Here is a 20,284-nt window from a genome sequence, read left to right as displayed (position 1 = left end):
CTTAACGTGCTCTCCGAGGCACGGTGGGGAGGCCCACAAGAACTGCACAAACACCCAGACCACGGCAAACACCTGTATGGCCAATACAAATGTTTGTCATGTGCGGGATCGAACCCGCAACCGCCAGCGCAACAGATACAATCCATGGCCGTAAACTTTGCGCCAACGCGGCGTCATGTAATCCTACTAACATTGAAATTTCTAATATTAAGATGGATGTTTGATATTATTTAAAATAAAAATTGCTGAACCCAATATTATGAATATTGGTGCGTAAATACCTAGTGATCCAAAATATACATTGACTAAATAGTTTTTATCCATTTCCATTTCAGAGTAAATTCGCAATACACATTTGCTCATTAAATATACATAACCTGACGACAATTCGTAATTATATTATATACATTAAGTATATACGATAGAAATAAAATATTTTTTTTACATACTGTTATGTATCTAGTATTTAAATAATAATGTAGAAATAATTTACTAATATCTTATTATAATTTGTAACAGGAATTGACACAATAAGAACAGAATCAACCGACATATTAATGATCAATTATTTGACATAAAGCAAGTTAGTTTATTTCCGCTTCTCAAACTCGGAACGTCACACCAAATAGTGATGTCTACTAACACTCTCCCTTGTTATTTAATTTAGAAGTTCAATCGGTTTGGTGGTCGTCGAATCCGGGTACTACGACGGGGTTCAATTTCAGCCTGTGTAGTAGGAGGTATATCTGGAGTTGCTTGAGGTGTCTCTGGCTTGTCCACTTCCGAGGTTTCAGTGTAAGGTATAGATTCCCTTCTTGTAGCGTTAGCATGTGTAGTTGTAAGGTCTTTTTCAGGTAGTAAGTCTTTTCCAGGGAGTAAGTCTTTTCCAGGGAGTACGTCTTTTCCAGGTAGTATGTTCTTTCCAGGTAATAGGTCTTTTTCAGGTAATTTTGGTGTATATAAATTTGCCACTGATTCTCTTGGTTTAATCAGGTAAGTATCTGGTATTCTAAAGTTATTATCTAAGCATGATGTCTTTATGATTTGATCTACATGTCTTTGGTGTATTCTTCCATCTACTTCCACTTCATAATGTAATTTTCCTTTTCTATTTACTATGTTACCAAATTTCCATTTATTACTGTCATACATTCGAATTTGAACTTTCTCTCCTCTTTGAAATTCCTTGGTTACTATTATCTCTTCATTACTGTTGTTTCTTAATTCCTGTGGTCTTTTTACTAAGTCAATTCTTGTTCTGTATATTCTTTTAAACATCATTTCACCTGGGCTTAATCCTGTAGTACTGTTAGGTGTTTTTCTATACATCATTAAAAATCTTTGTAATTTATCTTGTATAGATCCCTCTTCATTTATCATTGCTTTAAGTTTATTTTTAACAGTTTGAACATATCTTTCTACTTGACCATTGGTAGAAGGATGAAATGGTGCTGTAAATTTAGCTTGAATTCCATTTTCTTTTAAGAATTTTTGCATTTCTTCTGATCTAAATTGTCTTCCATTATCCGAGACTTGCGTTATTGGTAAACCAAATGTAGTGTATAACTTCTTTAGAATATTTATAGTTGTTGCAGCTGACATAGAATTAGTAGGTATAACTTCTAACCATTTAGTATAGGCATCTACCACCATAAGAAAATATTGGTTCATGAATGGTCCGGCATAATCAATATGAATACGACTCCACGGTTCCTTAGGGTATTCCCAGCTGTGTACAGGTACCTTAGTCGGGTTTTTACGCATCAAACAGCATCTCTTGCATTGTTTCACCATATTTTCAATATCTATGTCAATGTTCTTCCACCACACATAGCTTCTTGCTAAAGCCTTCATCTTAACTATACCCATGTGCGCTGTATGTAATTCTTCTAATATTTTAGGTTGTAGTTTCTTAGGTATGACGATTCGTATGCCATAAAATATACAATTATTCTGCAATGAAAATTCATGTAGTCTAGTTTTATCTTCTCGTCCTGATTGTATATCAATATATAACTTCTGTAGTTCCGGGTCAGTAGCTGTAGCTACCCTTATCTCTTGTAATGAAACTGGTATTTCTGAAATCTGATTTAAGTAGAAAGCTTCGTCATCTGTAAGTGTATCATTCTTTTCATTTTTATTTGTATGTTGTAGTCTTGAAAAATAGTCGGCATTAGCATGTTCTGCAGTCTTCCTTAGTTTTATCTGGTAATCAAATCCAGCTAAAAAGTTAGCATAATGTACAAGTCGTATGGCTGTTGTAGCAGGTGTAGCCTTCTCTGGGTGTAAAATTCTAGCTAATGGTTGGTTGTCTACTATGAGAATTATTTTTCTACCGTAACAATACTGAAAGAATTTCTTCAGTCCCCAAACTAATGCTGCGGCTTCTTTATCTAACTGGCTGTAACCTTTCTCTGCCTTTGTAAGAGATCTTGACGCGAAAGCTATTGGACGTTCTGATTTATCCGGCATAATATGTGACAACACAGCTCCGTATCCAGTTGGTGATGCATCAGTGGCTAATGTGACAGGTAAGTTTTCATGAAATGGTATAAGTACTTTTTCTCCGCAGATTTCTTTTTTTAGTTCTTTAAATGCTTGTTCACATGATGTTGACCAAGTAAATTTTGTATCTTTTTGTAATAATTTGTATAAAGGATTTAGTTTTGATGCTAAGTTAGGTATAAATTGTTGGTAGTAATTTATCATTCCCAAAAATGTGCGTAGTGAAGAAACATCTGTTGGACGTGAACTATTCTTTATATCATTTACTTTATCTTCTGTAGGGTGTAGACCTTTTTCATTTATTGTATGTCCTAGGTAAGTAACTGATTTCTGAAAAAACTGACATTTCTCTCTGTTTAAGTGTAGTCCACATTCTTTTAATTTGTCAAATACCTTCCTAATTCTTTGTAGTAATTGTATAAATGTACGTCCTTGTAAAGCAATGTCGTCAAAAAAACAAACTGTACCTTCCATTCCTTGAAGTGTTTGATCCATGTATCTCTGCCAAACATTTGGTGCAATTTTCACTCCGAACATTAGTCTTTTCACCTTGTATGTACCCTTGCATGTACTAATAGCTTGCATTTCTGCTGTATCTTCATTAGTCTTCATATGCAAATAAGCTTGATTAATATCCAGTGTGCAAAAATATTTTCCTCCACTTAACTTTGAAAATATTTCTTCAACACGAGGTATAGGGTAGTTGTCATTTTCCAGATTTTTGTTTAATGTAGCGCGATAGTCAGCACATAAGCGCATTTTTCCATTTTGCTTCAAGACAGGAACAATTGGTGTTCCCCACTGTGAGTATGTGACTTTTTCTAATATTCCTTCCTTTTCTAATCTGTCTATTTCTGCTTCCACCTGATCCTTCAAAGCGAATGGTACTGGACGTGGTTTTAAAAAGACTGGAACTGCACCTTCTTTCAATTTAAATACTGCTTGATAATCTTTAATTTCTCCTATTTCTTCAGAAAATAGTTCTTTGTATTCTTGTATAATTTTTTTCAATTTCTCAGTAAACTCTTTTTCTGTAATATCATTTTCTTCTTTTTGTAGTGAATTTATGTCAAATTGTAAGTTTAATTTCCTAATCCATTCTCTTCCCAATACAGGATCAACTTTTCTATCAATAACAAAGATTCTTCCTATGACTTCTGTATTTTTATATTTGATGTTTACATTACAGGTTCCCCGTGGGTAAAGTATTTCTCCTGTGTAAGTTTTTAATTTAATTGGTGTAGTTTCTAATTTAAGATTACTGAAATTTTCTTTATAATATTGTACAGAGCATGTAGTGACTGCTGCACCTGTATCTAGTTCTAGTGTATGTAATTTCCCGTTCAGTTGTAATGTAATATTAAATTTATCATTTTGTATGTTATTTTTGTAAAATATTTTATGTATTTCATAAATTTCATTAGTATCTTCTATGTACTGTTCATTTACTAGCTCTAGTTGTTTTTGTTCCCTTAAGCAAACTGATTGTATGTGTCCTTTTGTTTTGCATTTCTTACAAAATAATTTATCTTTTAATCTACACTGAGTCGCTGAATGGTTTTCTTTTCCACAACGATAACACTTTATTTTCTTTCCTTTTTTAATATTTGTATTGTATGTATGACTTTTATATGTATTTGTATTTTGTTTGGATGTATTGAAATTCTTAGTTTTCTTTGATATTTTGTTTATATTTGGTTGAATATCCATACACATTTCTTTTGTTTCTACTTTGGAAGTCTCAATCGCCATTGCAATCCTAATTAAATCATCAAATTTTGTAGAAGAAGATTCTTGTAATAATCTTTCTTTAATTTCAGAGTTACGCAGCCCTCGTATGAACTGTACTCGCAGATGAGTTTCAAAAGTACTATTTTTACAATTATTACATATAAAGTTACATTTTCCGCCTATTTCTTTTAATCCAGCTACGTAGTTAGCAATGCTTTCACACTCATGCTGTTGCCGTAGACAGAATTTGTGTTGTTGAGCAACTTCACCGGGTTCTGGGGCAATATGATTCCTTAGTAGTTCTACAAGGTCATCATAGCTTTTTGATTCTAGACACTCAGGCGCTGTGATGTTTTTCAGTACTTGGTAGTATTTAGGGCCAATACAATTGAGAAAAATTTGCACTTTAATTGTAGCACTTGTGACACCTTTCAAGGAAATATAATTTTGAAGTCTTTGTAAATAAGTCGAAAATGATTCATTGTTTTCATCATAAGGTTGTAATGTGATACCACTAACCGTTTTATCACTGGTTTGTAAGGCTTGTTGTAATTGTACTTGCTGTAATTGCATTCCTCGCATCGTTTCCATCATTTGGGACAAAACTTGCCCTAGTTGTTGTTCCATTGCGGCGTATTATGTACGTACGTATGTAAGAGGAAAAGGAATGTGTGAAGCGGGTTATCATCACAGGATTTGGAACCCTTGGAACAAGGAAAATGGGTGTATAGGAGCACGTGGTAATATCCGCTGCTCGCGAGGTTACTTATATTCACTTTTTTTTTTTTTTTTTTGTAATTATTAATCTTCGTCGTCAATCTGTTATCCTCGTCGCCAATTTGTTATGTATCTAGTATTTAAATAATAATGTAGAAATAATTTACTAATATCTTATTATAATTTGTAACAGGAATTGACACAATAAGAACAGAATCAACCGACATATTAATGATCAATTATTTGACATAAAGCAAGTTAGTTTATTTCCGCTTCTCAAACTCGGAACGTCACACCAAATAGTGATGTCTACTAACACATACCAATACATTCCTATAAGTATTTAATGCAACAAAGTTGAAGATGTTGATTGTTACTAACTGGACTTAGTAATATATTATACACTTACTTCCAGTTCCATGTAGTGGCTCAGTTCCTATATTCAGAAGACGCTTCGTTATGATTACAACTCGTTAGCAGTATTCATCATCATTACAGCCTATACAGTCCACTGCTGGACATAGGCCTCCACAAGTTGACGCCAAAAATAACCTGAACTCATGTATTTGGCCATAGTCACCACGCTGGGCAGGCGGGTTGGTGACCGCAGTACTGGCTTTGTCGCACCGAAGACGCTGCTGCCCGTCTTCAGCCTGTGTATTTCAAAGCCAGCAATTGGATAGTTATCCCGCCATCGGTCGGCTTCTTAAGTTCCAAGGTGGTTGTGGAACCTTGTTATCCCTTAGTCGCCTCTTACGACACCCACGGGAAGAGAGGGGGTGGCTAAATTCTTTAGTGCCGTAGCCACACAGCACCCGTAGCCACACAGTACGTTAGCAGTATTATTATAATTATTTTTTTAATATAGGATCTACAAGAGATATACGATTAATGGTAATGCTGAATAAAGGCCTCTTTCTTCATGTAAAAGGGTCGAAGGTCCATCACGCTACTACACTACTAGTTATCGAATAAGATAAAATTTTGATGGAATACGAATCATACAAATAGTCTTAAAATTCTATTGCTAGTGAATCACGCCTTAACGCCGCAACTAATAGAAACACGCCCTTACTTTCTATGGTACGTTAACCCTGTATGGGCTTTGACTACTACAAAAACATTATATCATTCACTCCAATCTTTTCAAGTAATAAGTATGTAGTTTAATCTATTCTTCCTTATCAAAAAAATTGCGTGCTATATTTAGACATTCTTTCTTTGAATTAAAATGACCACCGTCGTTAGTCGTTGGGTCCGTGACCATGTTTGTGACCGCAGGTTTGACTTTGTCACACCTACGAATCCGTTGACCAACTTCAGTCTGTGCATTTAAAAGCCAGCAGTTTAATGGTAATCCTGCCATACGTTTTCTATAGCTCCGAAGCTATCTGTGGAACTTTGTTATCCCTTAGTCGCTTATTACGACATCCATAAGAACAGATGGGGCGACTGGATTATATTCTGCCGTAGCCACACGACACAATTTCTCTCACGACAGATACTTGTATTGGTCATATAGATATTTGTCGTGGTCTGGACCTCCGACACGGGAGAAAATTCTGCTGGGGGCCGTTGAGTGTGAAGCGTTTATTTATTTACTGCTGCCATACGTTTTCTATAGCGGTTGAACTTTGTTATCCCTTAGTCGCTTCTGACACCCATAAGAACAGATGGGGTGGCTGTATTATATCCTTCCGTGGCCACACGACACATTTTCATATATAGCAAATTTATAAAACCTCTACTTACTAATATCATCACATCATCATCACATCATCATCACATCATCATCACATCAGCCTTTCGCAGTCCACTACTGGACATAGGCCTCCACAAGTTCAACGCGATATCTCACGTTTTTTGCCCATAGTCACCACGCTGGACAGGCGGGTTGGTAACCGCAGGGCTGGCTTTGTCTATATAATCTTAATATATATAAATTACGCGTCACGTTGTTTGTCCGCGATGGACTCCTAAACTACTTAACCGATTTTAATCAAATTTGCACACCATGTGCAGTTTTATCCAACTTGAAAAATAGGCTATATTTTATTTTTATATATGTAATTATTATATTTAAGAAAAAAATAAGGCGGTACGAAGAGTGCCATGTTAGCTAATTAAATTGTATAATATTAAACTACTCGTAATTATTAGAAATCACATTTGTCGATATAACAAATATCAAAACTCTAATACGTTATTACACTCTAAGAATACAAGATATGCATCTCGATCAGTAATTAATTTATAAAAACAATAAAGGAATTACTTTATACGAGCGATATAACAATTGATTTGCGTAAAACTTATTAATTTCAAGGCTATATAAATATTAATAAAATAATTACACATAAATTATTATCTAATAAAACTGCAAATTGTAGTGTTAGTTCAAGTATAACACTTTTTTATATAATGATTGCTGTCTTAGGTAAATTTACTGCCACCTTCTTTTAAACAAAAAATGGCTCAGAAATTCGAGTAGGCATATTTGAGTTTTTGAATCAAAACAATATTAATTTTTTAAATTATTTTAAAATTTTAACATAAGTATAAATAGCTGAACCGAAAAACTCTTATTTTTTTTTGAAATTTAGTAATTAGCAATCCCAAATTGATGAAATTTTAAAAAGAACCACGGGACTAGGAACGTGTCATGATTATTTGTGACGTCATAATGCTAATTCACGACCATACAGTATCAACGGCTCAACAGTCAAAGCAATGCTTCAGCTGTATACTACAGTGAATAGAAAATAAAATTGTGACGATCCGACTATCGACGTGCTTTCAATCCTGGATTCAAAAGTTTACTTTTCATATAATTTTTGTATTACAGCGACTAAAGATAGTTTTGCTATAAAACTAAAGAATGATTTTTTCGTTTACATTAAAAAAAAGTTTTTTTTTTCAAAAACTTAATTATAATTTCTCCATTGAAAAATAATTTGTTACACAAACATGTCGATTAAGCTTTACTCATTCATATAAGTTATTTATATTTCACTAGCCGACCCGTGCCCACTTCGTTGGGCTTTAATTATATTATCTTTGTGATGCAATTATGTTGTGTTTCAATTTCGTCGACGTCTGCTACGTAGGGAGCCGACCGTAGATTATCTATACTAATATTATAAAGACGTAAAGTTTATAACTTTGTTTGTATGTAGGGGGTAATCTTCGCAAATACTGATCCGATCATGAAAATTCTTTCACTAACAGAAAGCTACACCATTCAGGAGTGCACTATAGCACTCCTGAATAGTATCCTGAATAGTAGTATTTGCGAAGATTACCCCCTACATACAAACAAAGTTATAAACTTTACCTCTTTATAATATTAGTATAGATTTCGTAGCTTACATGTCTAGCAAAAAGGATGACTTTGCTATTTAGTTACAGCGTGAAATAGTAGTCATTAAAACTTAAAACAGGATCTTGAAAATAATGTAAGTCAAAATATACTACCTTGTATTACTCCAAAAGTTCCTCTTCTTTACTTATAAGAACTCTAGCAGATTATATCTGCCAATATCATTCTGCACCTAATAAAACAGGAATAGAGGCCGTAACAAAATTCTATGGAATTTAATAATTTTAAAATATTTATTTAAAATTGCTTTAATTTTAGAAAAAATTTGATGCTTTTATTAATCCAATCTCGTACAAATCTAGCACAACATTTATTTCTAGCTAGCAAATAGAGATCGTAACAAGTGTCACAACAAAGGTAAACAATTCATAAAACCTGTTTTAACAAATATGTCTTAAAACTAATCCTGTCTCACTACAACGGTCAGACACAAACAGTCATTGATTGAATTTTAAATTAATTTTTCAACAAGTTAAAAGACTCTTATAAATAATTTTTAATAATAATATAATATATAAAATCCTCGCGTCGTGGTGTTTGTAGTTAAACACCTCCTAAACGGCTTGACCGATTCTCATGAAATTTTGTGTGCATATCGGGTAGGTCTGAGAATCGAACAACATCTATTTTTCATACCCCTAAGTTATAAGGGGGGGAGGGTTAAGAGGTTTAATAAAATATTATGAAATTTTGTGTGCATATCAGGTAGGTCTGAGAATCGGCCAACATCTATTTTTCATTCCCCTAAGTTATAAGGAGGGGTGGATTGAAAATGTTAATAAAATATATGGAAAAACAACGTTTGCGGGGTCAGCTAGTAATTACATATAAATACTAAATGAGTAGGAGGAGGTGAGGTAGACACAGCAGGAAATATCCTGCTCATAACATGGAGCATCCCGACTGAGAAAGTACATCGATCTTACAGAAGACCTATCCTGCTCATAACATGGAGCATCCCGACTGAGAAAGTACATCGATCTTACAGAAGACCACAGCTAAATAAGGGGAATACAGTTTAAATATTTTAGGTGATAAAGAAAACAAGGAACATTTATAAGTTTATATACTTTTGCAAATTACATTACATTACAGCCTTTACAGTCCACTACTGGACATAGGCCTCCACATGTTTACGCCATCATTACAGCCTATACAGTCCACTGTTGGACATAGGCCTCCACAAGTTTACGCCAAAAATAGCGTGAATTCATGTGTTTTGCCCGTAGTCACCACGCTTGGCAAGCGGGTTGGTGACCGCAGGGCTGGCTTTGTCACACCGAAGACGCTGCTGCCCGTCTTCGGCCTGTGTATTTCAAAGCCAGCAGTTGTATGGTTATCTCGCCATGTGTGTGCTATGTCCGCGCCTAAAAGCAGCGATTTGCAGGGTCGCTGCTTGGAATTGATATAATATTATTTGTACAAATATTTGTTTCCGGTTTGGATGCCGATCCTTGTGGGTCGCCCCACCTTGCCATGCACGCTTCAGCCTGTAATATCACACTGATGGGCATAGGCCTCATGTAGGAGAAGGATCAGAGCTTAATCCACCACGCTGCTCCAATGCGGGTTGGCGGATATATTCCCTATTATGAGTAACGATCGCTATCAGGTGTACATGATAAGAACCGGGACCGACGGGTTAACGTGCTCTCCGAAGCAAGGTGGGGAGACTTACAGGGGCTGCACAAACACCCAGACCACGGCAAACACCTGTATGGCCAATACAAATTTTTGTCATGTCCTTGTCATGACATACAGGTAAATATTCTATTTTATGTCTTAATAATATAATTTACCTAAATATAAATCACGTTTTATGACGTAACTATAATTATTGTTAAATAAGCATTCTAAGTTTTTTTTATTATTATTTTAAAGTATGTTAGACAAAAATGATTCAATGTTCATGAACAATTGCGTGATACATTTTTTAATATTGAAATGTCAACAGCATTTCATAGATTCCTAAAAGTATTTCCGTCAAATTACAGAAACAAAATAAAGATTATACGTATCACGTCCACAGATTATATAGACTAAATTGATTAAAAAAATGCTCTTTATCTGCTTACAGAAAATTATTGCATGAAAGAGGTCTTTGGCCATCAGCATCGTATCATAATATATAAAGTTAATCATTGAATTGTAATGACTTATTGATAATAAGTTGCACATGTATTTACGAACTAGATAACCCTCGTCGATCCACGTGCATTGAACGGTTATTGTCATACAATAGAATATAGTAGATAAATTCTTGCTCAAATTCAAGAATGGTCCGACTGGGAAACACCTCAAACTTACAAAAGACCACAGCGAAATAATCTCCCCCAGAAGCTTTGGTCACCTCACTCATCACAGGAACACAACACTGCTTGAAAGCAGTATTATTTAGCTGTGATCTTCTGTAAGGTCGAAGTACCTCGCCGGTCGGGCTGCTCCCGATTTTGATTTAAATATTTTCTGCTGTGTCCTACCTTAGTGAAATGTTCAAATTAAATCTGGGTATCTGTCCAGGCGTCTTGGAATCTCTCCGCCGTGCCTCGGAGAGCATGTTAAGCTGTCGGTTGATATCATAGACACCTAATAGTAATTGTTACTCATAGTAAATAATACATTCACCAACCCGCAGTGGAGCATCGTATTGGATTTGCCAACGATCCTCAAACGACTCTCCTACATTGACAAAAAGGCCCAGCTGTGGGATGTTTCATTTAAATTTTATGTGCCTTAAGCAGGTTTTCTAAATAAAAAGTTACTTATTTATCTCTTTACATACTTCAAAATTACGTATGAAATAAAGTTCAAAGGTGGTGGTTATCGCCGATAGTGATTTCTTACGAACAATCCATGTCTATAAACGAAATATCGATAACATGACATACGTCAATAAACTTAGTTGCTTGATAGTGTAGTATATATGTGCTAGTTCCCAAAAAAAAAATTGTCTATAATTTACATTGTCAAGTACACTTTATTAAGTACTAGCTGAGCCCGCGACTTCACCTGCGTGGAACTTAACAAAATAGTTATTGTTCAGTTTGCAGAGTTATAAAATGAAAAAATCTAAAATAAAATTAGGCTAAGTTACTCCTTAGTAAATTAGCTTAAATCTGCTAGTAAAAGTCCCGTCAAATCGGTCCAGCCTTTTCAGAGATTAGCCGGAACAAACCGACAGACAGACAAAAATGATAGAAAACGTTATTTTGATATATGTTCCGTGTATATACATATAAATTTAGTAAAAAGCGGTTATTTTAATATTACAAACAGAATTTTATTTATTTGTATAGATTATTTGAACTTTGTCAGTTTTGTAAGAAAATTGTCAAACCAGTTATGTAACCATAAATATACATACACACGTAAAAAAAATACAAGCGAATTTAGAATTCTCCCTTTTTTTAAGTCATTTAAAAACATTAATTATAAAACGAACTTTTTTAATTCATTATTACTTTAATGCACTTCTAAAATAATATTTAAAAAATAACATAAATAATCTAAATATACGTTTAAAAACATAATGTGAACGTGAGTAAGACGTGTTTTACTTGCGTTCACATTTAAAATTAGAAGTCAAATTGGTTCAGTATAGATTAAAATTACCCAAAACAAAATCTTACTAACATATAACTAACATTTTTAAAACCGCCCTGTATATCATGACATTACCGACTGGCCCGTTAATGCAGTACAGTGACCCTGCTTTTCTCTTCAAGGGTTGACTACTCCCTCGACTTGTTGATTGTATGGGTATAAATATACATATATTATGTATTTATTAAAATATATATTACCTAAAACACACGCATTAGGTCATCTACCATAGGAACAGACGTCTAAGTGCTTATGATAAAAGAATTTATTTATTTATTCTGGATATACAGTCAATAAGGTAAGTGCTTGGATCATTATCATAGTAATATTCAATGATCTTTATATTATACTAGCTGGCCCCGCAAACCTTGTTTTGCCATATATTTTATTAACCTTTTCAACCCCCGGGGAATGAAAAATAGATGTTGGCCGATTCTCAGACCTACCCGACATGCACACAAAATTTCATAATATTTTATTAAACCTCTTAACCCTCCCCCGCCCTTATAACTTAAGGGGATGAAAAAATAGATATTGTTCGATTCTCAGACCTACCCGATATGCACACAAAATTTCATGAGAATCGGTCAAGCCGTTTTGGAGGAGTTTAACTACAAACACCGCGACACGAGAATTTTATATATTAGATTAGTGTTAAATATGAGGTATTTATTACTTGTTACGAATATTTTGTAAATTCTTAAGAAAAAACATTTCACATCTAACCTTAGACACAAAAATGTGCAATTGTGTAAGCCTGTGTAAATAAAATAACCTTCAAATTAAATGTAATTAATATCACATTAATTGATGTAATATTACACAATATTGAGAAGTCGTTAACATTTTATTGTTTCTGTTTTCAGAAGTATACAATGAATTATGATTTGCAAATTTCCGCTCAGTTAGGTCTCAGAGATCGCTATGGTCTAATTAGCATCAAGGTTTCTTTGAATAGAGCCTGTAATAGCTAACTAATGAGCTAGATTTACCATGCTTTTAAAACTTTTGTGGATATTAATTTTTCATCTTAATAATATATCTCATAAAATACACACACGGTCGTCTGTTCTTATGGTAAGCAACTTAATGTTTGTGTTATTTGTAACAGCTGGGTGATGTAGCTACGTATTTTTTTATGAATACCTACATAAAAATAATATTTATATCACTAATTATCATCTAATTAATTACTGTCGCTAATAATATCATCGGTTCCAAATAAAAAATCGTAATCATTAAATAAATAAATTTAAATATCTATAATATACACACACAGTCGTCTGTTCCTAAAGTAAACAACTTAATGCTTATGTTATAGGTAGCAGCAGACTGGTATAGCTAAATAGTTTTTTTTTTTTTTTGATAAACACATAAAAATAATACTTATATAAAAATAAATATATATATTACATCCAGACTCGAAATGGGAATCGAAACCACAACCAGCCAGAGCATAAAGTAGGTCGCTGCAAACTATACCGACGAGTTATTTTATTCGTATAAATACGATTTTTAAAACACACACAGCTATCCACGTCAGTTAACATCATTCATCATCATCATGGACTGGACATAGGCCTCCACAAGTCCGCGCCAACAATGGCGTGAACTCATGTGTGTTGCCTATAGTCACCACGCTGGGCAGGTGGGTTGGTGACCGCTGGGCTGGATTCGTCGCACCGAAGACGCTGCTGCCCGTCTTCGGCCTGGTATTTCAAAGCCAGCAGTTGGATGGTTATCCCGCCATCGGTCGGCTTTTTAAGTTCCAAGTTGGTAGTGGAACTGTGTTATTTCTTAGTCGCCTTTTACGACACCCACGGGAAGAGAGGGTGTGGCTATATTCTTTAATACCGTAGCCACACAGCTAGTCAGTTAGCAGCTGCCATTCGTTTATTGACATAATAAATCTGCTTATAAATAATACTTATAAAAATAAAAATATAAACATTACGCACAGATTCGAATCGATCTTACAAACCCTAGAGCAAAACGCAGGATATTAGTAAACTAAGGCAACGACTTAGGCCAAATTAAATGAAATATTAAATAGTAAAAGCTATGGATATCATAAGTAATTGAAGCTATCAAGATAAGAAATTATCGCCAAACAACTGTCTGGCCCCTGACCTTAAATGACAGAATTTTGCAACTCAACGTATCTCTGCTAAATGTTATTTAAAATTATTTTACATCTTATTACTTTATATTGTTGACCTTACATCTGTCACGTGTTCAATCGAGCGATAGTAAATTTGTAAGAATACTTTTTAAATGATTTAAGAATTATATAATTTATAACCAGCTGAGCCTGCGACTTCGCGTTTTGGGTATTTACATGTTCAACGTGATTCTAAATTGTCGTAACTTTTTTTATCACCCGATTAATATAAAACAAACACTAAATGTTTAGTGAAGCTTACCACAATATTATATTAGTGAAAACCGCATAAAAGTCAAATAAATCGTTTCTTAGATTAGCGTGCACAAACGCACAAACAGACAAAAATTCTAACAATCATTGTTTTGGGTGCTATTTGCGTTGATAAATGTCTCAATATCATTTTTTCTCATATATCTTCCATTTACAGACAGCGATTCGTTACATTTTTACTATACGTATTGATAATAGATCGCCCAACGAACTGTCTAATACGTAGTTTTAACGAACATTTTTTTGAACTCCTTTAAAACTATTGTTTGCAGCTTATACCTAGCAACGCCCTCTGGCTGCTTGTTTGGGTACTAATGATCGACCATACAACGATAATAAGTTCGATTAGTGGTTTTGATTCTTGCAGAAAATCACAGGTGGCTCTGATTTACTTGATACTTTATTTTGGTAGAATTTAAAAATATCTAGTATAAAAAAATAAGAATTTTTTAGCCTCCATATTCAAAAGGCATCTTAGTTAATAGTTTACTGACATTATAAAAAAAAATAAAAAAAAAAATAATAATAATAATAATAATAATTCTTTAAGCGGCTCTCGCGCTATTTTGCTATTATTTATACATCCAAAACGTTGACGTTCAACATAATATATTTCAACCGGATCGTTACTGTAATAGTATTGAAAAGACTCCAAAAAAAAATATATACCTAATTTATAGTTTGATGCGTATTCTGTTTGAAAGTGTGTATTTTGTAGCATAATAATGCGTTATTATAAAATACAGAGGTTTAAGAGTAAGCACTTCCCGTATTTTTCGTTTTGTGTGTGCAACAACGATACGATATAGCCATTTAATTGGAACTTACGTCTTTGACTAATATTTTAATCAGACTTGTCTGTGGGGTCTGTCATACAGAGAACTAGGGTATCAGTCAGACATTTCAGGTCAGAACTTCGTGCTAAGGTAATAAATACTTATATATAATACTTATATATATAAGGTAATATATACTTATATGCCGTGTAATTCTTTTGTCATGTCCTTTTCATGCTAGAGGTTGTCTGGAAGAGATCGCTCTTTTAGCGATAAGACCGCCTTATGTACATGTCTATATTTTCTTTTGCGGTGTAAAATTTTTCGGTTTTAAATTTTTTTAGTATTTGTATTGTATTGTATTGTACTTAAGTTGTTGCTGTAGATAAATAACTAAATGGTTTCATAATTGACATATCTTTTTAGTGGAGGATGTCTTCTTTAAAAGTGAGGAGACTCCAAAATAATACCTTCTTTCTTGCAAGTGAGAAGCTTAAACCTGCACTGTTTTCCTCCTATCCTAGTACTTGTGAATCCATTTTTTATGAAAGTCACATTTGATGTATTACATTCTGAAATATGTTTCTTAATGGCATTTGGAGTTGATATCAAAATCCCTATCTACATGTTTCCCGACCGTTATCTTAAAACATATGCAGTATTAGCAAAATTTACAAATGAAAACATAAATTAACTTGGCTCAATTTATTTTATTGATAAAAATATAGGTACTCAATGATAAAACATACGACATTAATTTCGCTTAATTTACATATTTGATCGTTAAAAAAACAGTCCATGTCGAAACAACTCTAAATAAAAAAAGCTTATCTATTGCTAAAATAGATATAAAATTGCTTATAAATTGCAATTAAAAAAAAAAAAAAACGAGTGTACTTTTAACCACACGACTGAAGAAAAACTTACAGACATGTACAATAGGTTTATGAAAAACAAAGTAATAATAATAATAAAAAAATAATAAAAAATAAAAATAATCTATTTAGAAAAATGTTTAGATAATATGAAACCGTTGTTGGGACATCCTTTTAAGTGTTTAGTGTGTCAGGAGGAGAAAAAGTCACAAAGATAGCAAAAATTACAATCGTGGCAATTCCCAAATGAAATGGTAATTTTGGTTAAATTAAAATGGTAATTATTATATACCAAATGACCAACTAACATCGTAATGTTCTTTTTTTCTTGACTTTCAAATCCTCTTTCACTCAAACCTTGTCATGACATAGACACAGGAATGTTTCCAATTAGGTGCAAACGTTTGGAAGTTATGCGCATGCATACATTTTGACGATCCATTTTTACTCATATACGTAGATTCATAAGCCAATGTACTTAATTAATTAACAAACTAACTCGACTATACACGAAAGCCTCAACAAGTCACAGGCAAACCTTGAGGTTACGCGTAATTAGTTCCGTTAACTGATTCTTCAATTATGATTTTTTGTTCGCAAGGTCGTTCATATAAGGTCGTGAACGTTTTCAAAAACATTGACTTTGGCCTTTAAAACACTACCAAAATAGAAAGTACTCATTTACTTTTTGTATCGTATCTAATAACCTTAACTTAAATATGGTATTATAATTGTCAAAATATTGTGATAAGAATCTATGTTTATAAGTCAGTTGTCAAATTATGTCATTCACTGATATTATATTTGCGATAATTTGAATATTTAGTCGTAAATGTAGCTTTTAATTTATTATCTGTGTGAAGGAAAACCTTCGTCTTAAAACTTTTGTTTTAATATACAACTAGGTCGGCAAACAAGCGTACGGCTCACCTGATGGCTAACGAATACCATAGCCTATAAGCGCCTGCAACATCAAAAGCATTGCAAGCGCGTTATCGACCCTATCTCCAACAGTAATTAGGTAGCTCTGGTCACCTTACTCACCAACAGAAACACAATACTGCTGGAAAACAGTATTATTTAGCTGTGGTCTTCTATAAGGTTGAGGTACTACCCCAGTCGGGCTGCTCGATATTTTGAGCAGGAAATTCCTGCTGTGCCCTATCTCAGTTGGCGGATATATTCCCTAGTTGAAAATTTAGAAATAATATATGATCTACTTTTATATTAAAAATTTCTTGATTTAAAAAAAATCGAAATATTTTTTAATTTTTTTTATTATTTTATCGCGAGAAGTCGCAAGTTTATCCTTCATTATCCAAAATCATATTACCTCTAGAAACCTTTAATTACATCAGTAAAAACAATGATTATTTTCAAATTAACATCTATATTGTATTTTAAATTAAAGATCGCGAACGACCTTCGTAAAGTTCTTTATAAATGACATTATTATTATTTCTTATTATTATATAAAATCATTAATCATACAAATAGGCACAAGGATACAATTTTTTTTTCAATACCAACATTATAACGGTTAAGTATTATTTATATTACTCGTTAAATGTCTGTTTACATCCACGAAAGATGATTTTAAAATATGACAAACACGATTCGACCACATTCCACAGCTGGACATAGGCCTTTTCCTCCATGTAAGAGAAAGATCCGACTTTAATCCACCACGCTACTCCACTTTTTGTTTACGATGCGGGTTGGCGGATATATTTCCTACTATGAGTAAGATCATCAAAATCGGTACACCCAGTAAAAAATTATGTGGATTTTCGAGTTTCCCTCGATTTCTATGGGAGTCTAACATCAGATCCTAGTTTCCTTATCATGGTACCACACCAGGGATATCTTATTTCCAACAAAAAAAGAATTATCAAAATCGGTTCATAAACGACGAAGTTATCCCCATATATACATGAATATATATATATATATATATATATATATATATATATACGGTCGAATTCAGTAATTTTTGAAGTCGGTTAAAAATGTAGTGTGCGCATTTTAAAATTTCCGTAGAGGAATCGGGTGAAGTTATGATACTTCTTTCTGTGAAATATAGCGATTGTGGGCCGTATCTTTTACATCCCTGCTCTAATCGTATCTCAATCTCTATCGTTTTCTAAAAGCAATCTTATCTTCCTCAATATGTACACAAACGGCACTCCGTTGTCAGGTTGTTTATTTTGTCTCAAATAATTGACTAATATATAGAATACGAATTAAAGCTATCTTTTTTATCAATATATATCTACTAGTACTAAAAGTTCTGTATGTTTTATTTAAATTGAGATTTTTTTTTTGATTGAGGAATTTACTGGTCAGATTGAAAAGTCTGTCTGAGGGTAGTCTGTATATTTGAATTTGGAATTTTTAACCAAAGAGGAAATATTTGAGATCAAAGTGCCCAGTACGACAAAACGACAACTTCATATGTAAGGACCTAATAGCTTCATCATTTCATCATCATTTTAGCCTATCACAGTCTACGGCTAGACATAGGTCCCCACAAGTTCACGCCAAAAATAGCGTGAACTAATGTGTTTTGCCCATAGTCACCACGCTGGGCAGGCGGGTTGGTGACCGCAGGGCTGGCTTTGTATTTCAAAGCCAGCAGTTGGATGGTTATCCCGCCATCGGTCGGCTTTTAAAGTTCCAAGGTGATAGTGTAACTGTGTTATATCCCTTAGTCGCCTCTTACGACACCCACGGGAAGAGAGGGGGTGGCTATATTCTTTGATGCCGTACCGTAGCCACACACCTAATAGCTTAGTATATAGTACACGCGGCTGCGGCAGGTTTTATCTACATTTTATACTATCAGGGTTGCAAACAATTGTATAGCACCTGGCGGTAATCAATTACCAGCCTGCGACACCGTATAATAAAGCATTATTAGTTAAATTAAATTTTAATTTCACAGACAGATTTCTGTATGCTTATACAGAATACGTGTCATTGAATATAATATCAATTGCAATTTCTTAACACGTAATACGAAACTGTTGACTAAATTACCAACACAGACCAACCTCGCTATTCAAGTCCCGTTTCTTGGAAGTCATAAGTATTTTTGTGTCCCATGTTAGTCACAGCATCATGTTTTTTATTCTTTTAAAACATTTCAAAATCAAAAACAAAATCAAATAACGCGTGGTTCAATAAGTCCCAAGACTAAGTACTAAAAAAAGGTCTTTTTTATAAAATTAATTTTTATTCACGAACATAGTCTCCTCCAAGAGCAATACAGTCCCTCCAACGCTTTTCTAACTTTTCTATCCCATGTGTGTAGAACGATTTGTCTTTGGCTTCAAAATAAGCCTCCGTTGCTGCGATAACTTCACTATTTGAGTCAAATTTCTTACCCTGAAGCATTTTTTGAGGTCTGCAAACAGCCAGTAATCGCTGGGGGCCAAGTCTGGCGAATAAGGGGGATGAGGAAGCAATTCGAAGCCCAATTCGTTAATTTTGGCCATCGTTCTCACGGATTTGTGACAAGGCGCGTTGTCCTGGTGAAACACCACTTTCTTTTTGTTCATGTGAGGCCGTTTATCCGCAATTTCGTACTTCAATCGCTCCAATAAGCACATGTAATAGTCACTAGTTATATTTTGCCCTTTTCAAGGTAGTCGATGAAAAGTATTCCATGCGCATCCCAAAATATAGTCGCCATAGCCTTACCGGCCGATTTCTGAGTCTTTGGACGCTTCGGGCGGCTTTCACCAGCCGCTCTCCACTCCGCTGCCTGCCGATTGGATTCCGGAGTGAAATGGTATATCCAGGTTTCATCCATTGTTACATACCGACGTAAAAAATCCTTTTTATTATGATTCATCAGCGCCAAACATCGCTCTGAATCATTGATACGTTGTTCCTTTTGATTAGTTGTAAGCAAACGCGGCACCCACTTAGAAAAAAGCTTTTTCATGGCCAAATTTTTATGTAAAATAGTGAAAACACTACCAGCTGAAATCTTCACTATCTCGGCTATCTCTCGCACTTTTACCTTCCGATCTTCCAATACGATTTTGAGGACTTCATTAATATTTTGTTGAGTCACTGCTTCATTTGGACGACCTGAGCGTTCCCCATCATTGGTGTCCATGCGACCGCGTTTGAAGTCGGCATACCACTGACAAATGGTTGCTTTAGAGGGAGCTGATCCTACATAACATTTTATAAGCCATTGCTGTGCTTCAACGGAATTTTTTCCCATTAAAAAACAATGTTTTATCAACACGCG

General features: G+C 34.1%; 1 protein-coding gene across 1 annotated transcript; it reads right to left on the bottom strand.

Annotated features, from left to right (window-relative positions):
- Positions 1-663: 663 nt before the first annotated feature.
- LOC123667398 (uncharacterized protein K02A2.6-like) lies at positions 664-4,863 on the bottom strand. The gene is made up of 2 exons (XM_045601304.1): positions 4,218-4,863; positions 664-3,659 (listed from the first exon to the last, which is right to left on the bottom strand). The coding sequence occupies exons 1-2, from the start codon at positions 4,861-4,863 to the stop codon at positions 664-666; spliced, it is 3,642 nt and encodes a 1,213-aa protein (XP_045457260.1).
- Positions 4,864-20,284: the final 15,421 nt, after the last annotated feature.

Source organism: Melitaea cinxia, chromosome 28 (assembly GCF_905220565.1).
Source record: "Melitaea cinxia chromosome 28, ilMelCinx1.1, whole genome shotgun sequence".
NCBI classification, from domain to species: Eukaryota; Metazoa; Arthropoda; class Insecta; order Lepidoptera; family Nymphalidae; genus Melitaea; species Melitaea cinxia.
Note: the sequence above shows the minus strand (reverse complement) of the source record. Positions and strands in the feature narration are given on the sequence as shown.

Bases quoted from the DNA above. Each gene is read 5' to 3' on its own strand.
- LOC123667398 (XM_045601304.1), bottom strand. From the start codon at position 4,863: ATGGAACAACAACTAGGGCAAGTTTTGTCCCAAATGATGGAAACGATG. The intron at 3,660-4,217 runs GTATGGATATTC...AAAATACAGAAG, and splicing joins AGTAGAAACAAAAGAAATGT to TCATAGGAAGAATCTTTGTT.